The 22,042-nt window shown below is 45.2% G+C and overlaps 2 protein-coding genes across 3 annotated transcripts in view; both read right to left on the bottom strand.

The window, feature by feature from the left end:
* tmem94 (transmembrane protein 94) overlaps positions 1-7,416 on the bottom strand; it is a 49,328-nt gene extending 41,912 nt beyond the window's left edge. For both annotated transcript variants that reach the window (XM_069722493.1, XM_069722495.1), the window contains exons 1-2: positions 7,301-7,416; positions 2,874-3,283 (exon numbers count right to left, since the gene is read on the bottom strand). In XM_069722493.1, the coding sequence (XP_069578594.1) occupies positions 2,874-2,912 (39 nt within the window). In that variant the 5' untranslated portion in view covers positions 2,913-3,283; positions 7,301-7,416. The remainder of the gene's footprint in view (positions 1-2,873; positions 3,284-7,300) is intronic.
* Positions 7,417-8,219: 803 nt separating this feature from the next.
* The window catches only part of myo15b (myosin XVB), a 61,304-nt gene continuing 47,481 nt past the window's right edge, over positions 8,220-22,042 (bottom strand). Inside the window, 25 exon segments of the mRNA XM_069722469.1 lie at positions 8,220-8,963; positions 10,319-10,459; positions 11,299-11,432; positions 11,619-11,752; positions 12,200-12,354; positions 12,440-12,588; positions 15,148-15,244; positions 15,345-15,422; positions 15,530-15,624; positions 15,704-15,834; positions 16,130-16,206; positions 16,297-16,373; positions 16,462-16,534; positions 17,544-17,607; positions 17,695-18,004; positions 18,086-18,197; positions 18,334-18,475; positions 19,258-19,373; positions 20,040-20,158; positions 20,297-20,372; positions 20,465-20,524; positions 21,000-21,106; positions 21,201-21,433; positions 21,435-21,445; positions 21,530-21,620. Coding sequence (XP_069578570.1) covers positions 8,880-8,963; positions 10,319-10,459; positions 11,299-11,432; positions 11,619-11,752; positions 12,200-12,354; positions 12,440-12,588; positions 15,148-15,244; positions 15,345-15,422; positions 15,530-15,624; positions 15,704-15,834; positions 16,130-16,206; positions 16,297-16,373; positions 16,462-16,534; positions 17,544-17,607; positions 17,695-18,004; positions 18,086-18,197; positions 18,334-18,475; positions 19,258-19,373; positions 20,040-20,158; positions 20,297-20,372; positions 20,465-20,524; positions 21,000-21,106; positions 21,201-21,433; positions 21,435-21,445; positions 21,530-21,620 — 2,866 coding nt within the window. The 3' untranslated portion in view covers positions 8,220-8,879.

Genomic DNA, 22,042 nt, shown 5'->3' with positions numbered 1-22,042 from the left:
AGAATCATATCGAAACAATAACACTGAAGTGTCATCCAGCCTTATTGAAGTCCAACTGAACTTATTTCTTCTAAGAGCTCTTTGTTGCTAGTCTGGTGTTACCACGCCCACATTCCCTGCATGGATATAAGGGGTGTGGCCATGCTGCATAGGGATGCGTCTACAGTCTTACTGGGCGAAGACCACAGACTGGATATAAAAGTGTTCGTAGCTTCAGGTCTGAAAAATGGTTCTGATCCAGAAGTGTCTTCAGCTGCAATACCAGCGAGTGCCACTAGAGGTCGGCTCCAAAAAGCCTCCGGCTCCATAGACTCCCATTCAACTTCTCTCATCAAATCCAAAGTGAATAAAATGTGTCCATCAGTTCTCTCGGTGTTGTTAGCTAAAGTCACTCCTTCTTATTAGTTTTCTGGAGGTCCATCTGAAAAGAATCCCTCATTCATTAGAAAAGAAGATTCAAGAAGACCTGTTTTTGGGGGCGTGTCTGTTTGATTGACAGGTCTGTGGTGCAGTCAGGTTACAGCTATCGGTGGGCGGACGTAGTATCGTCAGGTTTCCAATCAGATCGGTCAGATCCACCTCTGGCTCCTCCCCCAGCTCGTCCAAATATGGTCACTTCCTGCCCCAAACCGCTCCGAACTAGCAAAGATGGTGACGGACAGAATCTGAACTGGAGGATTCATAACGTTCACAAACCAACGATGACATCACTGATGGTTGATGACATCACTGATGGTTGATGACATCACTGATGGTTGACAGTTGGTGACGACCTCAGGTTTATTTTGAACTATCGGAGCAACCTTCAACCATTCACCGTTTGTTCAAACAGTTAATTTTACTATGATGCAGGACAGAACAAGTCAGAGGGATGTATCAGGAAAAGTCGATGCCACCATTCAGAGAACGTTATTCTGGAACAACAGCGCTGGAGATACCTGACAGCGCTAACGTGCGGAGGGGAGGCAGCAACAGGTGGAAAAACAACAACAACTCGTTTTGCAGGATAAACGACAAGTTGGACAACCAAAAGTCAGAATGTGTCACAGTTGGAGAAATGCTGCTCAAACTGATATACTGACACTCAGCGTGCCGACCACAGGCCCAGTTCACCCAGTTTATGACCTGTTCTGGTGCTGTTGTGCACACACACATCCAAACAGGTGCACTGACATGTGCAGCAATGCACCACAAAACACAGCATGGAAGACTGCAAGCTAGTAAACAATGTAAACAACGTAAACAATGTAAACAATGTAAAATTCCGCTTTGATATTACGACCAGGAAATAGAGTGATGTGCAGGAAGAGAACTTAACTGCTGTAAACTCTCTTCTGTGGATTGACGTTGACAACGTTAGTACACGTCATGAGTCCTTCGCTCCATCTTTTAAATCATTAGTGAGGAAGAACTTGTGACTGTTTTGGTTGAGGATTTTAAGAAGCGCTGAATGTCTCTGTCACACTGAACATGTGAAGGCTCATTGCTGCTGAGTTCGTACGACCTTTCTTCACTAATGCATTCACAACGTATTAAATAACCACACGAACAGAAACTCACCACGTGCTGCAGTTGAAATGTAGAAAATCAAAGAGCTACTCTACCTCTTCCTCCAGCACATTCATGTCTCCCTGCGGAGGAGCTCCATGCTGCTGACTATACTGCTGTGAGTTAATGATTACACAACGCAGCACATAGGTGGGAACAGCGAGATTAAAAAAACTATTGTCTGAGCCGGTTGAGCAACAGGTCAGTGAAAGCCTCGTTTCTGTTCCTACACATCGTGTTGAGAAACGTCTCTCCTGCACGTCGAAGTTTAACTGGTGTGGTTTGACCTTTGGTTTGACCCCTTCAGAAGGGTGAACTGAAAGGAGCAGAGACGATGAAGGACGGAGACAATATTTGTAAAAAGGATCCCGTGCCACAGCTGATTGTCCACATTTACTGGATAATTACAGCTCATCACAACTCCTATCTTATTTTTGAAGTTTTGTCAGAGTTTAAAATCCAGCAGCTTTCTCTGCGTACCGCTTTGTTTCCACTTCCCTCTCTAGAAGAAGTGTCTGTTTCAGGGTAGTGACCCGTTCCTCACTTTGTCCACTGTTGTTCTTGATATACATGAATGTCTTCTTTAAACAATGTAGTAGGTTGGCAAAGAAAATGGAGCTAAATATATGAATACATCCCCGTAACCCTGTTCAGGGTAAAGCGGGTATAGATAATGGATGGATATATGAATACACTGAATCGAATCAAATGCAATTAGTAAATCAGTAAAGATGTCTCAGAGTTTTTTAACTGGCTGTGGAGGACGAAGCAGAACACCGTTTGAAACGTCAATCATTTACATTATGTCTTAATAAATCACCAGTGTGTGTGGGAACGTACAAAAAGGTAACGCTTAACATGCAGCGTGAAAAGGTTCAGTGAAAAATTTGTGTGTGTGAGAGTTTTTTGAACTGTTTTACTGGCGTTTCCGAGGAAAGATTTAATCCCTAAAGTGACGGTATTTATAATTCCTATCATGTCATTTCATCCTGTGTTCTGAGGAGCTGGTTTGCAGACGCAGTTACATTTTGAAAAGTGATCCTAAATTTCTGACACTGTCAGAGTTTTTAGACGAATGTCCTCTGGTCCCTGAAGCTCTCCATCGGCCACCATCCTGGCAACTAGGGATTTCACTAATATTTCAGAAAATACATTTTCTGTTGGTAAATTTCTCCCTGAAGAGTCTCACAAAAGCCCATAAACGAATGCCCTGCTCAGCACCCCCCTGAGGTCAGAGGGAGTCCCGGAGGCCGACCTGCTCAGTAAACAACCTCCACCTCATTTAAGCAGCAAAAGCAGATGCTGATCTCAGCAGCCCAACTCACCTGCTTCTTATCCTGCTGCTCCATGGCAACCACAACCATTCACCATGCTCCGCTCCCCAACCAGCCAGCGCCGCTCGGCAGAGCCGGGTCACTACCGTCCCACGAGCTCTGGTTCTGGTTCTGGTTCTGGACGCTGCGGGCCGGTCGCTCCGGGCTGTATTCTTCTCAGAAGCTGCTGGCGGTTCGGATACGGACGGAGGAAGATGAAGAAGGCACGCAGGTGAAGCCTTGGTCCTCCACCTGGCGACACCTCCTGCCCCGCCTCCTCTGCCAGTGTGATAGGAGGCACGCCAACGCCCACTGGGACCCGAGGAGAAGCAGGGAACTCTGGGATAGGAGCTTCTGTTTGGAGGGTTAATTGTTGATGAGGTGCTGCACAGAGATCGTCTTCATCACGTCCATGTGGAGGGCTGTGAACACATGAAAAATCATTCATATTGGTTGTATTTGAAGTTTCATTGCTGATATTTTGTGTGTTGTCAGGGTGATAATAGCCGCATTGAAATGCAGACGGAGGTCAAATCCACCGACACCAGAGCCGCTCGCTGTGACCACATAAGCAGCTTCATCTGGCACAAAACAGCACTGAACTCTGGAGTCAGCAGTCTGCATTGGCAGAGAGGGGACAGCGCTCGGCCAAACAAAGGAGACGAGAGGCAGACAGAGTGGAGAGGGGGGGGGGGCACCGGCTGCAGAGCAAGATCCAACCAGAACCCGTCCTCTTTACAGAGCCAGACGGAGAGCAGGCGGCACAGGGAGGTCAAACAGGACAAAACCTCAGTGCCACAGGACTCATTGTGTTTACAGAGAGGCCATGTGGGGCGCGTACTGTTCAGTCTGTTTGTCACGCCTCACAATGAGCAGCTTTTCATACCAGACATGTCATTTAAAAAAATTAAAAAAAAGTTTTCTACTAATGGATCAATGACAGCTCTCCTCTATTTCAGCGAGTCACGGCGGAGAGGCGGCAGGATCGATACCTGGACCCTGAGAGAGGAGCTCAGCCACCATTCATTTCATTAACTACACCAGGGCCTTTTCACAGGGTTACGTGTCAACGTGGGTTTCTGTGAAAGAGGCCTATTAAAGGTTCAGAAAGTCAACTGCTCACTAGTTCGCCAGAAGAAGAGCCTCCAGCTCTGTGGACAGTGTTTGTCTCTCAGATCTCATTAAAGCTCATTAAAAGGATGCTGCAGCCACACTTTCCCCTGGAGCAGGCTGCATGTGTGGTGACAGGTCAACTCAGGCACCCTGTCGGCCTCCGTAGATTTTTTTTTTACATAGTTATATACCGATTGGACATGAAAATAAGAAACTTCAGTTGTATTTTTGATGTGAATTTTAACACAGGAACAGGAAATAAATGTAATAGTTAGCGAAAGAAAAATCTGGGATTCACTGTCAACATGCTGTTTACGTGACAGGACTTCCTCATAAGATGGTTTGAATCATCATGTTTAGGAGTCCGATTTAACTACAAAAAATATAAATACCAAAAATAAAATCCAACATGTGAGTTGCTCCAACCGCCACCCGCCCATCACTGTGTCAGAGGAGTCAGGGAGGAGCTCCCCTCGTGTCCGTGTCGTGTCCGTGTCGTGTCCGTGTCGTGTCGTGTCCCGTGTCGTGTCCGTGTCGTGTCCGTGTCGTGTCCGTGTCGTGTCCGTGTCGTGCCGTGCCGTGCAGTGTCCGTGTCGTGTCGGTGTCGTGTCGTGTCCGTGTCGTGTCCGTGTCGTGTGGTGTCGTGTCCGTGTCCGTGTCGTGTCGTGTCCGTGTCGTGCCGTGCCGTGCAGTGTCCGTGACGTGTCCGTGTCGTGTCCTGTCCTGTCTGTGTCGTGTCGTGTCGTGTCGGTATCCGTGTCGTGTCTGTGTCGTGTCCGTGTCGTGTCGTGTCGTGTCGGTGTCGTGTCCGTGTCGTGTCCGTGTCGTGTCGTGTCCGTGTCGTGTCGTGTCCGTGCCGTGCCGTGCAGTGTCCGTGTCGTGTCCTGTCCTGTCTGTGTCGTGTCGTGTCGGTATCCGTGTCGTGTCCGTGTCGGTATCCGTGTCGTGTCGTGTCGGTGTCGTGTCGTGTCGTGTCGTGTCGTGTCGTGTCGGTGTCGGTGTCGTGTCGTGTCGTGTCGGTGTCGTGTCGTGTCGGTATCCGTGTCGTGTCGTGTCGGTGTCGTGTCGTGTCGTGTCGTGTCGTGTCGGTGTCGTGTCGGTGTCGTGTCGTGTCGGTGTCGTGTCGGTGTCGTGTCGTGTCGTGTCGGTGTCGTGTCGGTGTCGGTGTCGTGTCGTGTCGTGTCGTGTCGGTGTCGTGTCGTGTCGTGTCGTGTCGTGTCGTGTCGTGTCGTGTCGTGTCGTGTCGTGTCGGTGTCGGTGTCGTGTCGTGTCGTGTCGTGTCGTGTCGTGTCTGTGTCGTGTCCGTGTCGTGTCCGTGTCGTGTCGGTTGTGTCCGTGTCGGTTGTGTCCGTGTCGGTTGTGTCCGTGTCCGTTGTGTCCGTGTCGGTTGTGTCCGTGTCCGTTGTGTCCGTGTCGGTGTCCGTTGTGTCCGTGTCGGTTGTGTCCATGTCGGTTGTGTCCGTGTTGGTTGTGTCTGTGTCGGTTGTGTCCGTGTTGGTTGTGTCGGTTGTGTCCGTGTCGGTTGTGTCTGTGTCGGTTGTGTTGGTGTCCGTGTCGGTTGTGTCCGTTGTGTCCGTGTCGGTTGTGTCCGTGTCGGTTGTGTCCGTGTTGGTTGTGTCGGTTGTGTCCGTGTCGGTCTCCGTGTCGGTTGTGTCCGTGTCGGTTGTGTCCGTGTCGGTCTCCGTGTCGGTTGTGTCCGTGTCGGTTGTGTCCGTGTCGGTTGTGTCCGTGTCGGTTGTGTCCGTGTCGGTTGTGTTGGTGTCCGTGTCGGTTGTGTCCGTGTTGGTTGTGTCCGTGTCGGTTGTGTCCGTGTCGGTTGTGTCTGTGTCGGTTGTGTTGGTGTCCGTGTCGGTTGTGTCCGTTGTGTCTGTGTCGGTTGTGTCCGTGTTGGTTGTGTCCGTGTCGGTTGTGTCGGTTGTGTCCGTGTCGGTTGTGTCGGTTGTGTCCGTGTTGGTTGTGTCGGTTGTGTCCGTGTCGGTTGTGTCGGTGTCGGTTGTGTCGGTGTCGGTTGTGTCCGTGTTGGTTGTGTCCGTGTCGGTTGTGTCCGTGTTGGTTGTGTCCGTGTCGGTTGTGTCCGTGTTGGTTGTGTCGGTTGTGTCCGTGTCGGTCTCCGTGTCGGTTGTGTCCGTGTCAGTTGTGTCCGTGTCGGTCTCCGTGTCGGTTGTGTCCGTGTCAGTTGTGTCCGTGTTGGTTGTGTCGGTTGTGTCCGTGTCGGTCTCCGTGTCGGTTGTGTCCGTGTCGGTTGTGTCCGTGTCGGTTGTGTCCGTGTCGGTCTCCGTGTCGGTTGTGTCCGTGTCGGTTGTGTCCGTGTCGGTTGTGTCCGTGTCGGTTGTGTCTGTGTCGGTTGTGTTGGTGTCCGTGTCGGTTGTGTCGGTGTCAGTTGTGTCCGTGTTGGTTGTGTCCGTGTCGGTTGTGTCCGTGTCGGTTGTGTCCGTGTCGGTTGTGTCCGTGTTGGTTGTGTCCGTGTCGGTTGTGTCGGTGTCCGTGTCGGTTGTGTCCGTGTCGGTTGTGTCCGTGTTGGTTGTGTCCGTGTCGGTTGTGTCGGTTGTGTCCGTGTTGGTTGTGTCGGTTGTGTCCGTGTCGGTTGTGTCCGTGTCGGTTGTGTCGGTTGTGTCCGTGTTGTGTCCCGTGTCGGTTGTGTCGGTTGTGTCTGTGTCGGTTGTGTTGGTGTCCGTGTCGGTTGTGTCCGTGTGTGTTTGTGTCCGTGTCGGTTGTGTCGGTTGTGTCGGTTGTGTCTGTGTCGGTTGTGTTGGTGTCCGTGTCGGTTGTGTCCGTGTCGGTTGTGTCCGTGTCGGTTGTGTCCGTGTCCGTTGTGTCCGTGTCGGTTGTGTCCGTGTCGGTTGTGTTGGTGTCCGTGTCGGTTGTGTCGGTTGTGTCCGTGTCGGTTGTGTCGGTTGTGTCCGTGTCGGTTGTGTCCGTGTCGGTTGTGTCCGTGTCCGTGTCGGTTGTGTCCGTGTCGGTGTCCGTGTCGGTTGTGTCCGTGTCGGTTGTGTTGGTGTCCGTGTCGGTTGTGTCCGTTGTGTCTGTGTCGGTTGTGTCCGTGTCGGTTGTGTCCGTGTCGGTTGTCTCCGTGTCGGTTGTGTCCGTGTTGGTTGTGTCCGTGTCCGCTGTGTCCGTGTCTGTGTCGGTTGTGTCCGTGTCCGTTGTGTCCGTGTCGGTCTCCGTGTCGGTTGTGTCCCCGGCTCGACTCCCCGTCCTCCTCCCGACATGTCAACGGCAGATGCAACACAAGAGGCTTCGACCAACTCCACTGACATTGAGGACTCGTTTATTCGTTCACTGTAACAGAGCCCGTCCACGTGCGTTATGAATCTGTACGAACTCACCTCGCGCGGTGTTCACGTCGCTGTTGATATCTTGATCTTTTGAGTAAATATCGTTTTTTCTGTCAAACACAAAATGCACTTCTGGGTCTTCAGTGTACAGCAGCAGCCATGTTGCTGGTCCGTCCTGCCCGGAGGAAGGAGTAGTGCGCTGTGATTGGACGGCGCTTGAGTTCTCCGTCTGTCTGATTGGCTGTGACGAGGGTGGGCGAGACCAGAGAGAGCTGCGTCAACGGAAGTTCAAAACGCCTGTTAAAATAAGAGTTAAATTACCCGCGGAAATCACAGCTGATGTAGAAAGTACAGCTGGAAAAAGATAAATACAAAATGTAAAATAACACATACACAAACAAGCTACATACACTAAATACATATTTTACTCAGGATGTTTTACATTATAAATATTATTGCACAGACCTGCTATTTAGCCTATATAGTATATTACACATTAGTGTTATGGAGGGTTTATTGTATAGATATATCAAATATATATTATGTAAAAAGACTGGCATACATAGGCTGTGCTATATAAAAGGGTAGTATACAATATGATATGCATGCAATTATATAATGTAAATAGCCTAATCTTAATGATTCAATGACTTATGTAATCTTTATTTAGTATAGGACAGGAGTCCAACTATGTGACCATCAATAATGGTCCCCTGAGTGCACTATGAGTCAGTGGATATCAGCAGCATGATGACGTGAGGCGTGTTTTAGAAAATCCATTGTTTGGTTTCACTACTGACAAAAATATAGTTGGTGCAGCAGATGCTATCTTACTGAATCATTACAAACAACAACAAATATAATCAATTATATCTAAACCCTGCATTTGCATGTTTTAAAAAAGATCATACTATTGGGAAGTTTAATGTTTGGTTTATTAAAAACAAGAAACTGGGAAAGGCTTGCAGGGAGTTCAGACTCAGGGTGAAGTCTCACTGCAGCGAGTCTCCAGGCATGTGACTTATTTGTAAAGACAATGTTGTTTGGAAATGGCTTATACAATCAAATAATAATAATAACAGGGCTAGCTATAATAGATTATAATTGTTACCTGATGATGGCAGATCATAATTATTATAATTATTACAATATCAATTATATTTATACTTTTGGACACCTACTGAGGAGAAAATATTGAAAAGAAACACATGATATTGAATAAATCAGAATATTTCTTTAATGCTTATAAATTATGTACTTACATGACATCAGTATCCATACACTTCTAATAACGACTAAGCAACTTTACATTCGAGTTATATTTCATAGAATTTTCATGAACAAAAAGACCAAATTTAAGACTTTGATTTACTTTCATGATAACTGGTGAATTACCCCACTTCCTGCATTAACGTACAGTTTGCTCTTTGATTAGTGACACCGTGTGTGTCTGCACCGCATTATTTCCCCTCAGATAACATAACACTGAAGAGAATATTAGCATCCTGTTGGCATATTTCTACATGAAAGAGATACACCGAAAATAAAGATAAATTAACAAAACAAAAAGGTGAAAAGTCCGTTCCAGAAGCCAGTGAAAAACAAACTCCCTCCTCTGTGTTTGTGTCTACTAGCGATTTGAAATGGAACTGGTGACTGGTGGCTGAATCAATGCTTCCATTATTAGAGAAATGGTGTGGCACAACTCTTTAGCCTGGAAAAAAAAAAAGAGATTAAAGGATTAAAAGAGGCAGGAATGTACAAATCTTTTCAGTGATTTAAAGATTCATAGGTAATTAGTAAATTATTCATTAATAACCGTGGTGTTTTTGGTAATATGGACTTCATTTCCTCAGTGTTCCACAAACCCCAATATTGTATGTGTGCATTTATTACTGATACCAAACAATCCACTTCAGGAAAACTATTCAGCAACACTTTGATATTTGATTTATTGTTTACTTTAGTTTCAAAGCAAAAATGCCAAACCGTTCCTACTTCAGATTTCTCAGGTTAATTGTCTTACTTGAGAGTAAACTGAAGAGTTTTGAACTGCTGTGGGAACAAAATAACATCTGAAAACGTTAACTTGGACATTAGAAAATCGTGATGGATGTTTTTCACTGTTTCACTAATATTTATTGAGCAAACAAAGAATGAATTCATTGAAAAAATAATCAACAGATCAGGTGTAGCTTATGATGAATTCAAGTTTTATATATCGTATGGGCTTTACAATAACACATAAAAAATATGTATTTTTCCACTGCTCCTCAACAAATACATTTTTTATTGAAAATAATATCCAGTTTATGTGACGGCAACAGAATCTTTTTGTGATGCTGGATGAAGTTTGGGGTCACCCGGTTGTGACGGGATTTCTCCTCACTGACACACATTAGGACTAAACTTTCTGTGTGAATCCATACGACTGATGAAAACATTTAATAAAACAGCAGGTCACAGTCGAATCTCTCCTGCTCTGTGCATCGGGGACGTGCCGACATCTTAGACTTTATAAATGGTGTGATAGATCTCCACCGTGATCTATCCACCTGTAATATAATTCTTTACCTGTAGTAGAAAATGGAGACTAATCGATCAAAAGGACTAATTTTGCAGCAGTCTGGTGCTGAATGCTCAAAGTTTAACCAGCAGCTCTGCTGTTTGAAGTCGTGGTTTGACATTAAAGCAACATGAATGTTCTCCGACGCTGCAGAAGGAACAGAAACGTGCTGCCTTCAGACAGCTGGACAGAAACTCAGCAGTTCACATGAATTGCAGACAAACTGCCAGCTGTTTCATCTTTATTCTGACTGCCTCACATCCATGTTGTCAGGAGATCACTTTATGGTTGGTCGAAAACGAACAATAAAAGTGGAAACGGGGGTGTGTGATTTTAGGAAGGTGAATACAGCTACACATTCAACAATTAAGTTGACCACAACTTTATGGACGACAAGAGCTGAAGCATCATCACACACTCAACCACAGGTCCTTCTAACAGGAACACAGCAGCCGGCTGCACAAGAGTACAAGAGGAGAAGGCATTCTCACAGCTGTCATTACCTGTTTCATATGAATAGTGACTTTTTTGGGATGAACTGCAGTTCCATAGTTGATGTCCATCGTTGGCACTTTGCATTGTTTCTTGGAGCGGATGGTGCGCACGGACTGAACATCCGCCAGAGGAATCTGAAACACTTGCTCCTGCAGCAGATCGAGACAGAAACCATCAGATGGGTCGCACAATTATCAACTGGACGTGTCAGATGATGACTGGACTTTTATTTAGCATTAACAGAGAGACGTGAGGGCCAATTAATAATTCAGACTGAAGCTTTGCAAAGCTGACCACAAAGATGGAGTTTCTGACTGAAAAAACACTGAACTCAATGAAAACATGAGCAGACAAACATTATTAAAGGGACTGAAGTGCAGCAGTTTGGAAGAAAATGTTTCCCCCAAATCTTTTCTGATTCTTGTAACATGAGTGCAAAGAAATGTAGAATTACACCCTCGTTTCCAGAAAAGTTGGGACACTGTGTGAAATGGGTCTTTTGTTGACACTGTCTCAACTTTTTTGAGACGTGTTGCCGGCATCAAATTAAAAATGAGCATATATTTTTTAATAAAACAATATAATTTCTGCATTTTAACATTTGATATGTTGCCTTTGGTCAATTTTCAATTAAATAGATGTTTATATGATTTGCAAATCATTACATTCTGCTTTTATTTACATTTTTCACAGCGTCCAAACTTTTTTGGACAGGGTAGAAACAATAAAATGATGATATGCGATTTGAAGCCTTAAGTACAAGCCAAGTACAAACTGAAACAGTAATTTGCATAATTAGGATCAGATGAGACTTTAATAGCAGCACAGACACAAAACAAGAGTTAGGAATACAGAAAAGAACTCTAGTTGTATTTGTCCTTTAATACTGATGTATCCTGGATACACCTCGGGTCACATCTGTTCTCAGACAGTGAGACTAAAGTAGTGATACTGACGGAAGTCTTTAATTCAGACGAAGGGCCGGTACCTGTGTTCTAGGGTGAATGAACAGCACCCCCTCCTGGTTGATGCTGACGGTGCACGGTGAGGGACAGCTGTGCTGGCTCACCTTCTGGGCCAAGAAAGTACTGGATCCAAACAGAGGCAGGCTGCTGAGAGACTCTGAGACAGAATAACACCATCATTAGGAGGAGGAGGAGGAGGAGCAGGAGCAGGAGGAGAAGGAGAAGGAGAAGGAGAAGGAGAAGGAGAAGGAGAAGGAGAAGGAGAAGGAGAAGGAGAAGGAGAAGGAGAAGGAGAAGGAGAAGGAGGAGGACTAGGTGGAGGAGAAGGAGGGGTTTTACCCACCAATGAAGCGTATTTTGGCGTTCCGAGGGCTGAGCGCCTGCAGGGCAGCGATCTGACCCTCACAGAAGGACTGGATCTCCTCCACTTTACTGCTGAGTCCGTCCTGGGAGGGCAGGTACTCCTTTATCTCCGACCTCACAGAGGAGCACACAAAGTCAGTGTCCACATGCACACATGTAGAGACAGCAACATGTGGGTCAACATGTCCATGTTCAAGTAGCGGCTGTTTTACTGGTAGATTCTAAATATCAGCTGAAGTCAGCTGATTGCAGATCTATCAGTGTTAGCACACGTCAGATCGTCACTCATTACAATATAAGTCAGAAGTTTGATAGATAGATAGATAGATAGATAGATAGATAGATAGATAGATAGATAGATAGATAGATAGATAGATAGATAGATAGATAGATAGATAGATAGATAGATAGATAGATAGATAGATAGATAGATAGATAGATAGATAGATAGATAGATAGATAGATAGATAGATAGATAGATAGATAGATAGATGTATAGCTATATGTATACATCTCACCTGCTCAGTGGTGTATTATTATGGCTCAGTGTATTTGACTCACAGTGACGGCTGGTCCTTCAGACCCTGAGCCAGATGCTGCAGGCCCGCCAGCTCTGCTATCTGCTGCACCGATGAAGACCCTCCTCCTCCTCCTCCTCCTCTTCCTCCTCCAGCTGAAGGAAGCATCAGGTGCCCACTCAGGTATTCAGCCAGGAGCTGAAGTCACAAACACACACAGAAACTGAATCATTGAGCTGAAGTCCAGATGTTCGAGGCTGCTGCTGTGGAGTCGTCGTGTCACCTGCTGGTAGTGGAAGTCCACGTAGAGGTCGTTGCAGAAGGAGAGAGGAGTCAACCAGATCACCCTCCTCAGGGACAGAGAGATGGAGCTGTTGTCCAGGAGGAAGTCAAACAGGTACTCCTCAGCGTGGAGGGGACGCACCAGCCCATCTGATAGACCGAGAGCAGAGGAGTTAGGGGGAGGTGAAGGACACGGATCTGTTCACCTGTTACTTCAACCATCCATCTAACACAGGGAGCAGGAGGAGGAGGAGGAAGAGGAGGAGGAGCAGGACATCCGTTCACCTCTCTTCGGTCATGAAAACAGTCTTCAGTGGATGTTTTGTTTGTTTCCTGACACTTTGAAATCGTTTGAGTAGAAAACTGAACAGACTTACAGCAGCACAGATTCAATCAGTCCAGGTTGAGGTGAAGAGATGATGTCAGTCACCTGTTTGTATGTTTCAGTGTTGGAAGATGCAGCTGCAGCAGGTTAACAAGGTTCTACTGGTTCAGATAGAAGTTCAATGAAACTTTGTTGTGAGAGATGAAGAGGAGGCGGAGCGTCCTTCTGTCTGTAGTGTGTTGAAATGTGGTTGTTTTATTTACCTTGTTAAAATAATGTCTCTAATAATTGATGTACTTATAGTCCCATATTAATTCAATATCTATGAGAATTTTAAAAATGCAGTGTGCACCGATTTACTCACTTCGCAGGTCTCGTTTCAGTTGTGAACTATTTTAATGAATATTCTTTAATTCTACTTGATTATTTATCTCCACAAAATAACCTGGTTTCAGACGATATGATATGCATTTGATCTGATACGATGGTCAATGTGTCCCAATAGGGCTGTGTTCCAGATGTTCTACTAGAGTTCCAGATGTTCTACTAGTGTTCCAGTTGTTGTACTTGTGTTCCAGATGTTGTACTTGTGTTCCAGTTGTTGTACTTGTGTTCCAGATGTTGTACTTGTGTTCCAGTTGTTGTACTTGTGTTCCAGATGTTGTACTTGTGTTCCAGTTGTTGTACTTGTGTTCCAGATGTTGTACTTGTGATCCAGATGTTGTACTAGTGTTCCAGATGTTGTACTTGTGTTCTAGATGTTGTACTTGTGTTCCAGATGTTGTACTTGTGTTCCAGATGTTCTACTAACTAAAGTGTCCATAAGAATTAAAATTTTACACCAAGACTGACAGTTTACGACACGTCCCCATATTGAGTTACTGTCTTGGTGTAAATATGTTTAAATTGTCTTTAATGGTCTGTCAGCTCTCTTTTTCCTCCTCTGTCACAGGCCTTTTATTAAAGAACATCGTTCACTTCTTTTATTGTGGACATTAAATTTCTAAATATATTAGTATATTTGACATCTATATTGCGGTTAGTGTAGATCAGGGGTCGCCAACCTTTTTTCCTCTGAGAGCTACTTTGTCCAAATGAAAGTTTCCGAGACATACTCATGTTTAGTAACATTTATTCACATGGCTGAGCTCCACTCAAACCAGCTGAATGAGCTTCTTTGATGTGAACAATACCATTTTCTGAGGGGTTGGGGGAAGAGCACGTTCCAGGTTGTGGTTTCTGTCCTCTGATCTCTGTGTTGCTGTGTTGGTGTACTTGTGTACTAACTCTCTTTATTCTGAGTGCATCAGTGTGTTCTCACTGTCAGTACAGAACCATCAGAACACTACCAGTACCAGGATGAAGCACTCAGAACGCTCCAAAAAATAAACTCTGGACACTTTCCACCCTAAACGGTCGCCATCTTGGCTCTGTAGAGGAAGGGGCGGGGCCACTGACATAAAGCATTTTCAAATTAAAGCGTCTGAGGAAGCTGCAGCTGTTCCTGAACACAAAGTGGTTCTTTTCCACTGCTGCTGCTGGACAGAAGAATCAGTGTGTTTATTGAGTGCTAAACAGAGGACACAGAAACATGTTGATTTCTGGGTCAAATAATTAAAGCTGCAGATATTTTGGAGGCTGATGTGTTCACATGATGAGGTCATTTCCTGTCAGTGTGATTTGCAACAACACTATGAGGGAGTACAACATCTGGAACACAGCAACAGGTGATTATGGTCACATGTTGGAAAAGCCAAAAAAAGAAGGACAGCATGACAGTGGACACGTCGGGTTTCACTTTGTCCTTCACTTTGCTATGATGTGCACAGAAGAGCGCTTCGTTCTCTTTTAGATCATCACGAAGAACATCGTCAGATGATGTCAGAGATGAACTAAAAAAGTTCTGACGTAATGAGAAGTCCAAGAAGATGACGCATTGTTTATCCTCCACAGTGTCACACTGCCCGGGACATCCTACATCTTCTATCTTCAGTCTCTATTTTCATGCCAATATTGTGAAGTTCGAACCCAGCATAACGGTACTTTTATTTGCAAACAGTTTAGTAACTCACTTCTGGCGAGAAAGTGAGAATTAATGTGTCCCGGCCCTTTAAATTTGACCATATGACATCCAAAAACAGCAGAAATGCCTTTTATTGGAGGAGAAAAGGAACTAAATCTGTCTGTAGAGCAAAATGTAAGAAGAGAAAAAGAAGAAGCGGTAGAGACACAGCAGGAAGAAGGTGTATGAGATTAGAAGGTACTATTAATTAAGAGCTTCTTATATATCGTGAGCAGAAGAAAGGTGTTTTAATCTAGTCTATAAATTACTGCAGGAGTCTAATGTTGTGATGTCAGTGAGAGACAGCAGTGCTCTGAATTACCGTGAAGTCTGTTGGCAAAGATGAAGAACTCCTTGATTTCGTTGAGCTGTGAGATGCCCATCTCTTTACACAGCTCTGACACCACATCTGCTGTCATCTAGAGGAGGATACCAGATGTCACCGTGGAGATACTCATGTTAAATGAAAGGCTGATGGTTTCATTCATTAATAAGTACAGAGGTGTGATTAAATCTCACAGTGAAGCTGCGGATCTTGATGGGGAACTCCGCTCCTCCCGGCAGATGGATGGGAATACGGCGAGATGTTTTCCCAGCCTGCAGAAGATTGAGACTCAATGAGATCAGCACAGAACAATAAAACGTAACAGGTGGAATCCACCGTGAAAAACATATTGTTTGCTGGAGTGAGCAGGTCAACTTGCCAGTATGGCCTCCATCTCCACGTGTGAGGGGATGTTGCGGCGACCACCGAAGCTGAGAGAGCGCTGGAGGTTCTCCTGACACAGAGCTGCCAGCTCTGACGACAAAGAGGGTGAGCACGAAAAACATATCTAATTATTTAACTGACACCGTTGCGTTACAATAACTTCCTGTACCTTGGTACGGGTGCTCGTGATCCTGAGAGATGTCCTGCAGGTGGCGGATGACGTAGGGCTGCAGGGTAGCGGAGCAGGGGAAGAAGCCGGTGGTCAGGTTGAGCAGCCGCCAGCCGAAGGTGCTGCTGGATCTGCACAGATTATATCATTTTATAAAATCTGTTGGGATTCAAAATTGGAGGATCCTGTTGTTAAAGTTTAGCACCAGTTGCTACTACTACTACCCCTACTACCCTACTGCTTTCCTGCTCAGTAGTCCAGCCTTGTGTGTGTGAGGGCAAAAAACGGGTGATGGTTCTCTACTACGATCCACTTTTAACTTCTCACCCAACCAATAGATCCTTCTGAATTCACTTCCTTCTTCCTGTTTTCACTCAGTGATAACATGTCAAATGTCACCGAACCTTAAATGAAGGACGGACTCACTTGGTTGGGTTGTTGGTAGTTTGCTTGATGATCTGACAGTAGATTTCATCCCTCAGCAGCTCTTTCTCCTTCCCCAACTGAAAGAAACAGACACCTTCATTATTTCAACTCCTCTGAAGTCTGACTGAAGTCCGTCCACCTCGCAGGTTGTTTGAATGAGGACTGACCAGCAGGATTTGACTCAGGCAGTCTGATTGGGTGATACCCTTCTTCAGTGGTATGTCGCCCATGAACTGCATCAGGTCTGGAGGGACAGATTAATGTGTATGAAGGAGGAGCAGAGAAACATGGACTCGGGGTGTGTTATCATGTGTTGGTGAGGACACACTCACTCATGAAGGACTGCACAGACAAATCATTGATTTCAGGGTCGTTGTAGAGGATCAGGGACTCCTGGATGGGCACCTGGAGGACAATAAACAGGTTTTACTTTTATGAACTCATGAAGTTTCATTTACTTTTCCTTCACTTGGAATACAACTGAGGACGTAAAATATTTCCCAAAATGAAATACCGTAATCCAGTTTAGATAGTAATGTGGAGTGTATTATGTTGGTTTTTTTGGTTTGGGAAGGAGAAACAATCTCTGTTCTGGGATAAGAATCCATTTTGGAGAGGTGTTCAACCCGAGGACAACCTGCTGTTTAACCAAAGTGGTGCGAAGGCTGCAATTTATCTATTACATTTTTATTCCCCCCTTTGTTTCCTGTTTGTCTTTACACTATAAAATACTGGGAGCTTTACAATAGTTACAAAATGCAAACAATAATCTACAAAAAAACAAAAACAAAACTTTAATAAGTTGCTTTGCTGATGTTTAAACTTGACTTGTAGAAAATGTTCCCCTCAGCTACCAGCAGTGTCACTTCATAATGTTAGGTCTTGTCTCAGTTCTGTTGGACTGTTACAGGTCTTCATGTGTTGGGTGAGTCAGACTGTATATGTTTATATAAATGAGTTATATAAATAAAACTGAGGTGACTTAAAGAGGTCTGGGAGTCCATAAAGTGGAGCTATCCTGTAGGGGAGCTGATGACGAACAATACGGTATCATCTGCTTTATAACTAACATTAAGGTGCTCATTTGAAAAATATTTATTAACTATAATATTCCTATAGAGTAAATATTTGTGGATTTGATTTAAAACCCAGAGACAGATGTACAATGAGTGCAGCATCATGTTTTTAGTTAACAGTGTGATCCACCACAGTTGTTTGAAGAGTTCTTCAGAGGATCTAGACATTATTTTATTCCTATAAGACATTATTATTTTACTCCAGAGAGGTTGATAAAGTATCTCTGAGGTAACAACTGATTGTCAGACTGAGAGACGAAGGACAGCTGAGACACCTGCTGACTGCACACTGATGATACACGAGGTCATGTGACATCAGAAGGAGTTTAAAGTCTCACCTCTGTGTGTCGAACCGCCACTGAGAAGTTCCTCCCGCTGACTGGAAGTCCTGTCGACCCAACTCTTCAACAAACACACAGAACGAGCCGTGTTACACCAACCGACAGCACCTCCAAACGATCCACCACAGTGATGGGGATTCTTTCGTACCTGTAGTACTTCATGGCAAAGCTGGCCATGACCGATAACATGTCCAGGTCCTGGACGGAGCTAGCCAGCGAGCCGGGCAGCGAGGCCTCCCTGCTGGGCCGATCCGAGTTGGTGCTGCCCATCTTTCTGGTGCTGCCCGGACCTAGAGACAAGCCTTTGGCTGGATGGACGGGCCGTGTGCTCCTCATGCTTTTCCTCTTTTCATCTCTTCTGTCCAGGAGGACGAAGTGGTAGTCCGGGGCGGCGGACGGCTGCGTGACATCCTCTGGAAAAAGACCGGAGCGGCCTCCCATGGTGCCGAAACGCCAGCCTGGTGCAACACACACAAAAACAGTGTTAAAAATCCATCTAACCTTTAAAACTACATCTGACACTCACATCCTGACTTCACCTGTCTGGAGTCCTTCCATTGGCAGCAGTTTGATGACGTCACCCCTGCTGAGGGTCAGCAGACTCTTGTCATCTGTCACAAAGCTTTTCAAGGCGACCACATGGCCGGAGTCCTTGGAGAGCAGGAGACAGATGAGAAGGAGAACGATGTGGACAAACACAACACAAGCTCAGAGAGACACGAGCTGCTTCAAAAGGAAAGAAAGGAAGGAAGAGAATCAACCATGATGGCAGAAAGAGGAGAAGTACCCTGATGAGTTCCTGGAGGAACAATCGGAGCATGGCGGTGATCTGAGGAGCTCGGGACGACTGCAGCACCAGGTTTTCATGCTTCAGCTCCAGCTCCACTCTGTGGGCGTCCTGGAGGTCGACTGACAGCAGCTCTGCAAAACTACATTCACAGACAGAGTTAACATGCTGTGCAGGAAACATGAGCTCAGATCCAAGTCAGAAAGTCAGAATAACAGTGTTTCCAGCTGCTTGTGCTGATATTCACCATGCACAGTTAAAACTGGACAGTATGTCAGTGGATTGTGTTCAATGTGACTCTTCTATGATATAAAAAAGTGGTTTTATTTTGTTTTCTATTTTCCTTTTTGCAATGCAGCATTTTGATCCGTAAGATAAACTGATTTTTTTTTTAACATGAGCTCTGTTTAAAGTCTGAGTTGGATATCCACGTCACCTGACATCATCACGCCGAGCTTTAATTCCACCTGTTAATTCATTTTAGATGTTTAACATTTGATGCGTGTTTTATGTTTCCTAAATGTCTGTATAGACAAAGAGGATGGAGATGCCAGTTCGTGGACGCATTAATTATGTAAGTTAAACATTGTTACTTTTATTTTCTTCACTCGTTCAGCAATTCATTAATGCTGACATTTGATTTGATATTTAATGTATTTATTTAGTTTTTATGTTTTTCATATTTTTTTTCATATTTAGAAAAATTCCTCCAATCATCCATCCATCCGTCTCAACCGTTTCACACATGTATCGGGGAAATAAAATACAAAATATTGTTTCAAGTTTAACTGTATGTAGTCTTTCCAATAAATATGTCCCCTGAATTTGTCCAGCTGCATTATAGGTGTTGTGGTGCATCGTTGTGTCTCGTTGGGCTGAAACAGAGCAGCCTGCTGTGAGTGTGTGTGCAGACGGGATGTTTACCTGTAGCTTCTCAGCAGTCGGAGGTGTTTGGGGTTGATTCCCGAGGCTCTCACCACCCTGAGAAGACGAATCCCACGATGAGACACGCCCAGAACCTGAGCGTCGCCGCTGTCCAGCTGTGTGTAAGGAAGAGGTGCTGGTGAACATCTGGGAGAGTGAGCGGTGTGGCTGACGAATCCCGTCAGATCAACCATGTTTTACTGGTTAAAGGGACAGTGCCAACATTATCTTGGTGTCTCCTGAGCACATTGCTGCTGTTCTGTTTAAAACTATTTATTGCCTTTCAATGTTGTTTTGATGCTTTATTTTTTTTTTTTTTACCTCTGAGTAATGACTCATACCTGTCAAACTATAATGTTTTTGTTTTGTCACATATGTAGTTTTCCACTTCCTGTTTTATTGTGGTAACTCCCTTCTCCTGTTTCAGATGCCTTCACTTCCTTCCCTGTTTGTTTCCACCTGTGTCCACCTCTCTTCCCTCCCTCATATGTATTTAATCTGTGTACTACTTTGTTGTTGTACCTGTTGCTCTTCGTACCAGCCGTTTCCCCTCGTGTGCTCCTCACCACCAGCCTCCCTGTGCTGAGTCTGACAAGCCCTTTTTATAATGACACCTGCTCGCTTGTACATTTTTACACCTGATTTGAGTGAAATACTTTTTTTCATGTCACCAACATCACACTGTGTTTAAGTAGAGCTACATAAAGCCACCCTTCCTTCCAACTTCCTAAAACAATGGACACTAAAACAACATTGTCGTGACTCTTTTTCGTCACGCTTACATTCACGGGGAACAGCCGAGTGAAATAGTTCTCCCAGTTGTCTCGGGCAGCGATGACAATCCTCTTCTTCATGTTGTCATCGTGGATGGTGCTTATAGTTGTTCCCACGTTGAAATTTGCTACACAGGATGATAAAAAAAAAAACCACATCAGAACTGATTCAGTAAAATTCAGGAATATTGAATATTCCTTCCTGGTCAGTGACGAATGGATCAAACACTCTGCTGCATCCTCTGTTCAGAATAATGAACTCTCACCCAGCAGGTCCTTCATCTTCCTCCTCTCCTCTTTGCTGATCCTCACACAGCCGTCAGAGTACGTATCCCTCATGATCTGAAAATGTAAAAAAAAATTGAAATTCACACAATGTCCAGAATCTGATGTTTGACAGTTTATCAGGTTGAAAGTGTAAATGTACGACTGACCTGTTCACACAGCAGGTTGAGGATGTAGGGCTGGTTGAACATCTCTCTGGGGTAGAAAACCTGCACGCAATACTTAACGTTAGTGAAGAGGACTCGTAACGTGTAAATCCTCGGTTCAGTGAACACAATGCTCCCTCGTTAGTCTGGATACAGCTGCAGATACTTAATAGTATTTCTGCTTTATTCTTAGAAGTAAATTTCATTTAATTTCTTTGGTTCACACTAGCAACACACTGCTGAGAGCTCGGACCATCTAATAAAACATGGACAGCCTGTTTTATGTAGAGTTCGGCCCAGCTGAGGACAGGACAGAACCGGTCCGTGCCACGTGTTCTGGTCGACCACACCACAGGGCGCTTCAGGAGCTTTTGGATCATCCAACAAGCACTTTTAAAAAGTCTTCGAGCTACTTAAACGTACTCTATGATGAGGATTCGAGTGAACCAGACTATAAAGCTGAGACCATAAAACACAACAACGAGCTGATTGACGGTAAAGTTTGAGATCATTTTCTGTGTTCGTGTTTGTGTCGTACTTCTTTTCTCAGGAACAATTTTCCTGGCATGTTGGAGTAAGAGAAGTAAACTCCAGCAGAGAAGCGGTGCAGCTGGGTCCGGATGCCGTCCTCATCCACCATCCCATCTGCAGTTACAGAAGAGTAACAGTGGAATTAATTAGACAAATATATAAAGAGCAGTGTCATCTTTTATAAAGAGGATGTGGTGAAAACACCCACCGAGAGACGGGGCAGCCATCGGCGGGGGGTCCGGGATGCTCTGGTAGACGGGTGCCGGGTGTGGAGGAGGAGGGGGGGTGTCGGGGGGAGCAGGGTGTTGGGAGCGCTGGGAGCCGAACAGGCTCTCCAGGGAGTGCTGCTTCTGCTTCATGTTGTTGGAGATGACCCTGCGAGCGGTGGAGGAGGGAGGGGAGGGTGACGAGGGAGGAGGCTGCTTCTTCGGAGGAGGGGGGTACCCACTGTCTCTGCATGCAGGAGGGACATGAACATGAGACATTCATCATAAGGCACCATAATAAACCTGACTACAGGTCTGGAGCTTCTCTGACCTTCTGGTGAGGAGCTGGTGGTTTGTTCTTCAGTTTGGCCAGAGCTTCCTCTTTGTGGTCAGTCTTCTTCACAAACATCCTGGCAGGAAGTCTGAGGAGGGAAAACTCAGTGAATCCAACACATCACAGGCAGTAACAGTGAATGAAGCCAGTGGATCAGTTTCATCTCACTGAGCTGGAAGCTCCTGAGAAGCTCTTCACACGCAGGAGGAGGAAAAACTACTTTATAATGAATGTAAAACTCGTTGGTCAGTTTCAGTAAGACGGGCCATCTGGTAACCATGATCAGTTCAAACCATCTATCTTACCTGCATATGTTATTTCACACTTTTTAAATGCACATATTTTGTTATTTCATATGCATCAAGTTTACAACACTTCTGTGGAAAAGCTTTTTCAGGGCCACAGTTAATGTCTCTCAGTTTTTAATCTCCTTTCCAGGATGTAAAATGCTCTGTAGGTTTTAAGACTGATAAAAGCTTTGGGGTCGTTGTCTCGTCAGGATGGAGATCT

This window comes from Brachyistius frenatus, unplaced genomic scaffold (genome assembly GCF_029030835.1).
Source record: "Brachyistius frenatus isolate BFR_SWC_R1_liver_20210118 unplaced genomic scaffold, ASM2903083v1 Contig_293, whole genome shotgun sequence".
NCBI classification, from domain to species: Eukaryota; Metazoa; Chordata; class Actinopteri; family Embiotocidae; genus Brachyistius; species Brachyistius frenatus.
Note: the sequence above shows the minus strand (reverse complement) of the source record. Positions and strands in the feature narration are given on the sequence as shown.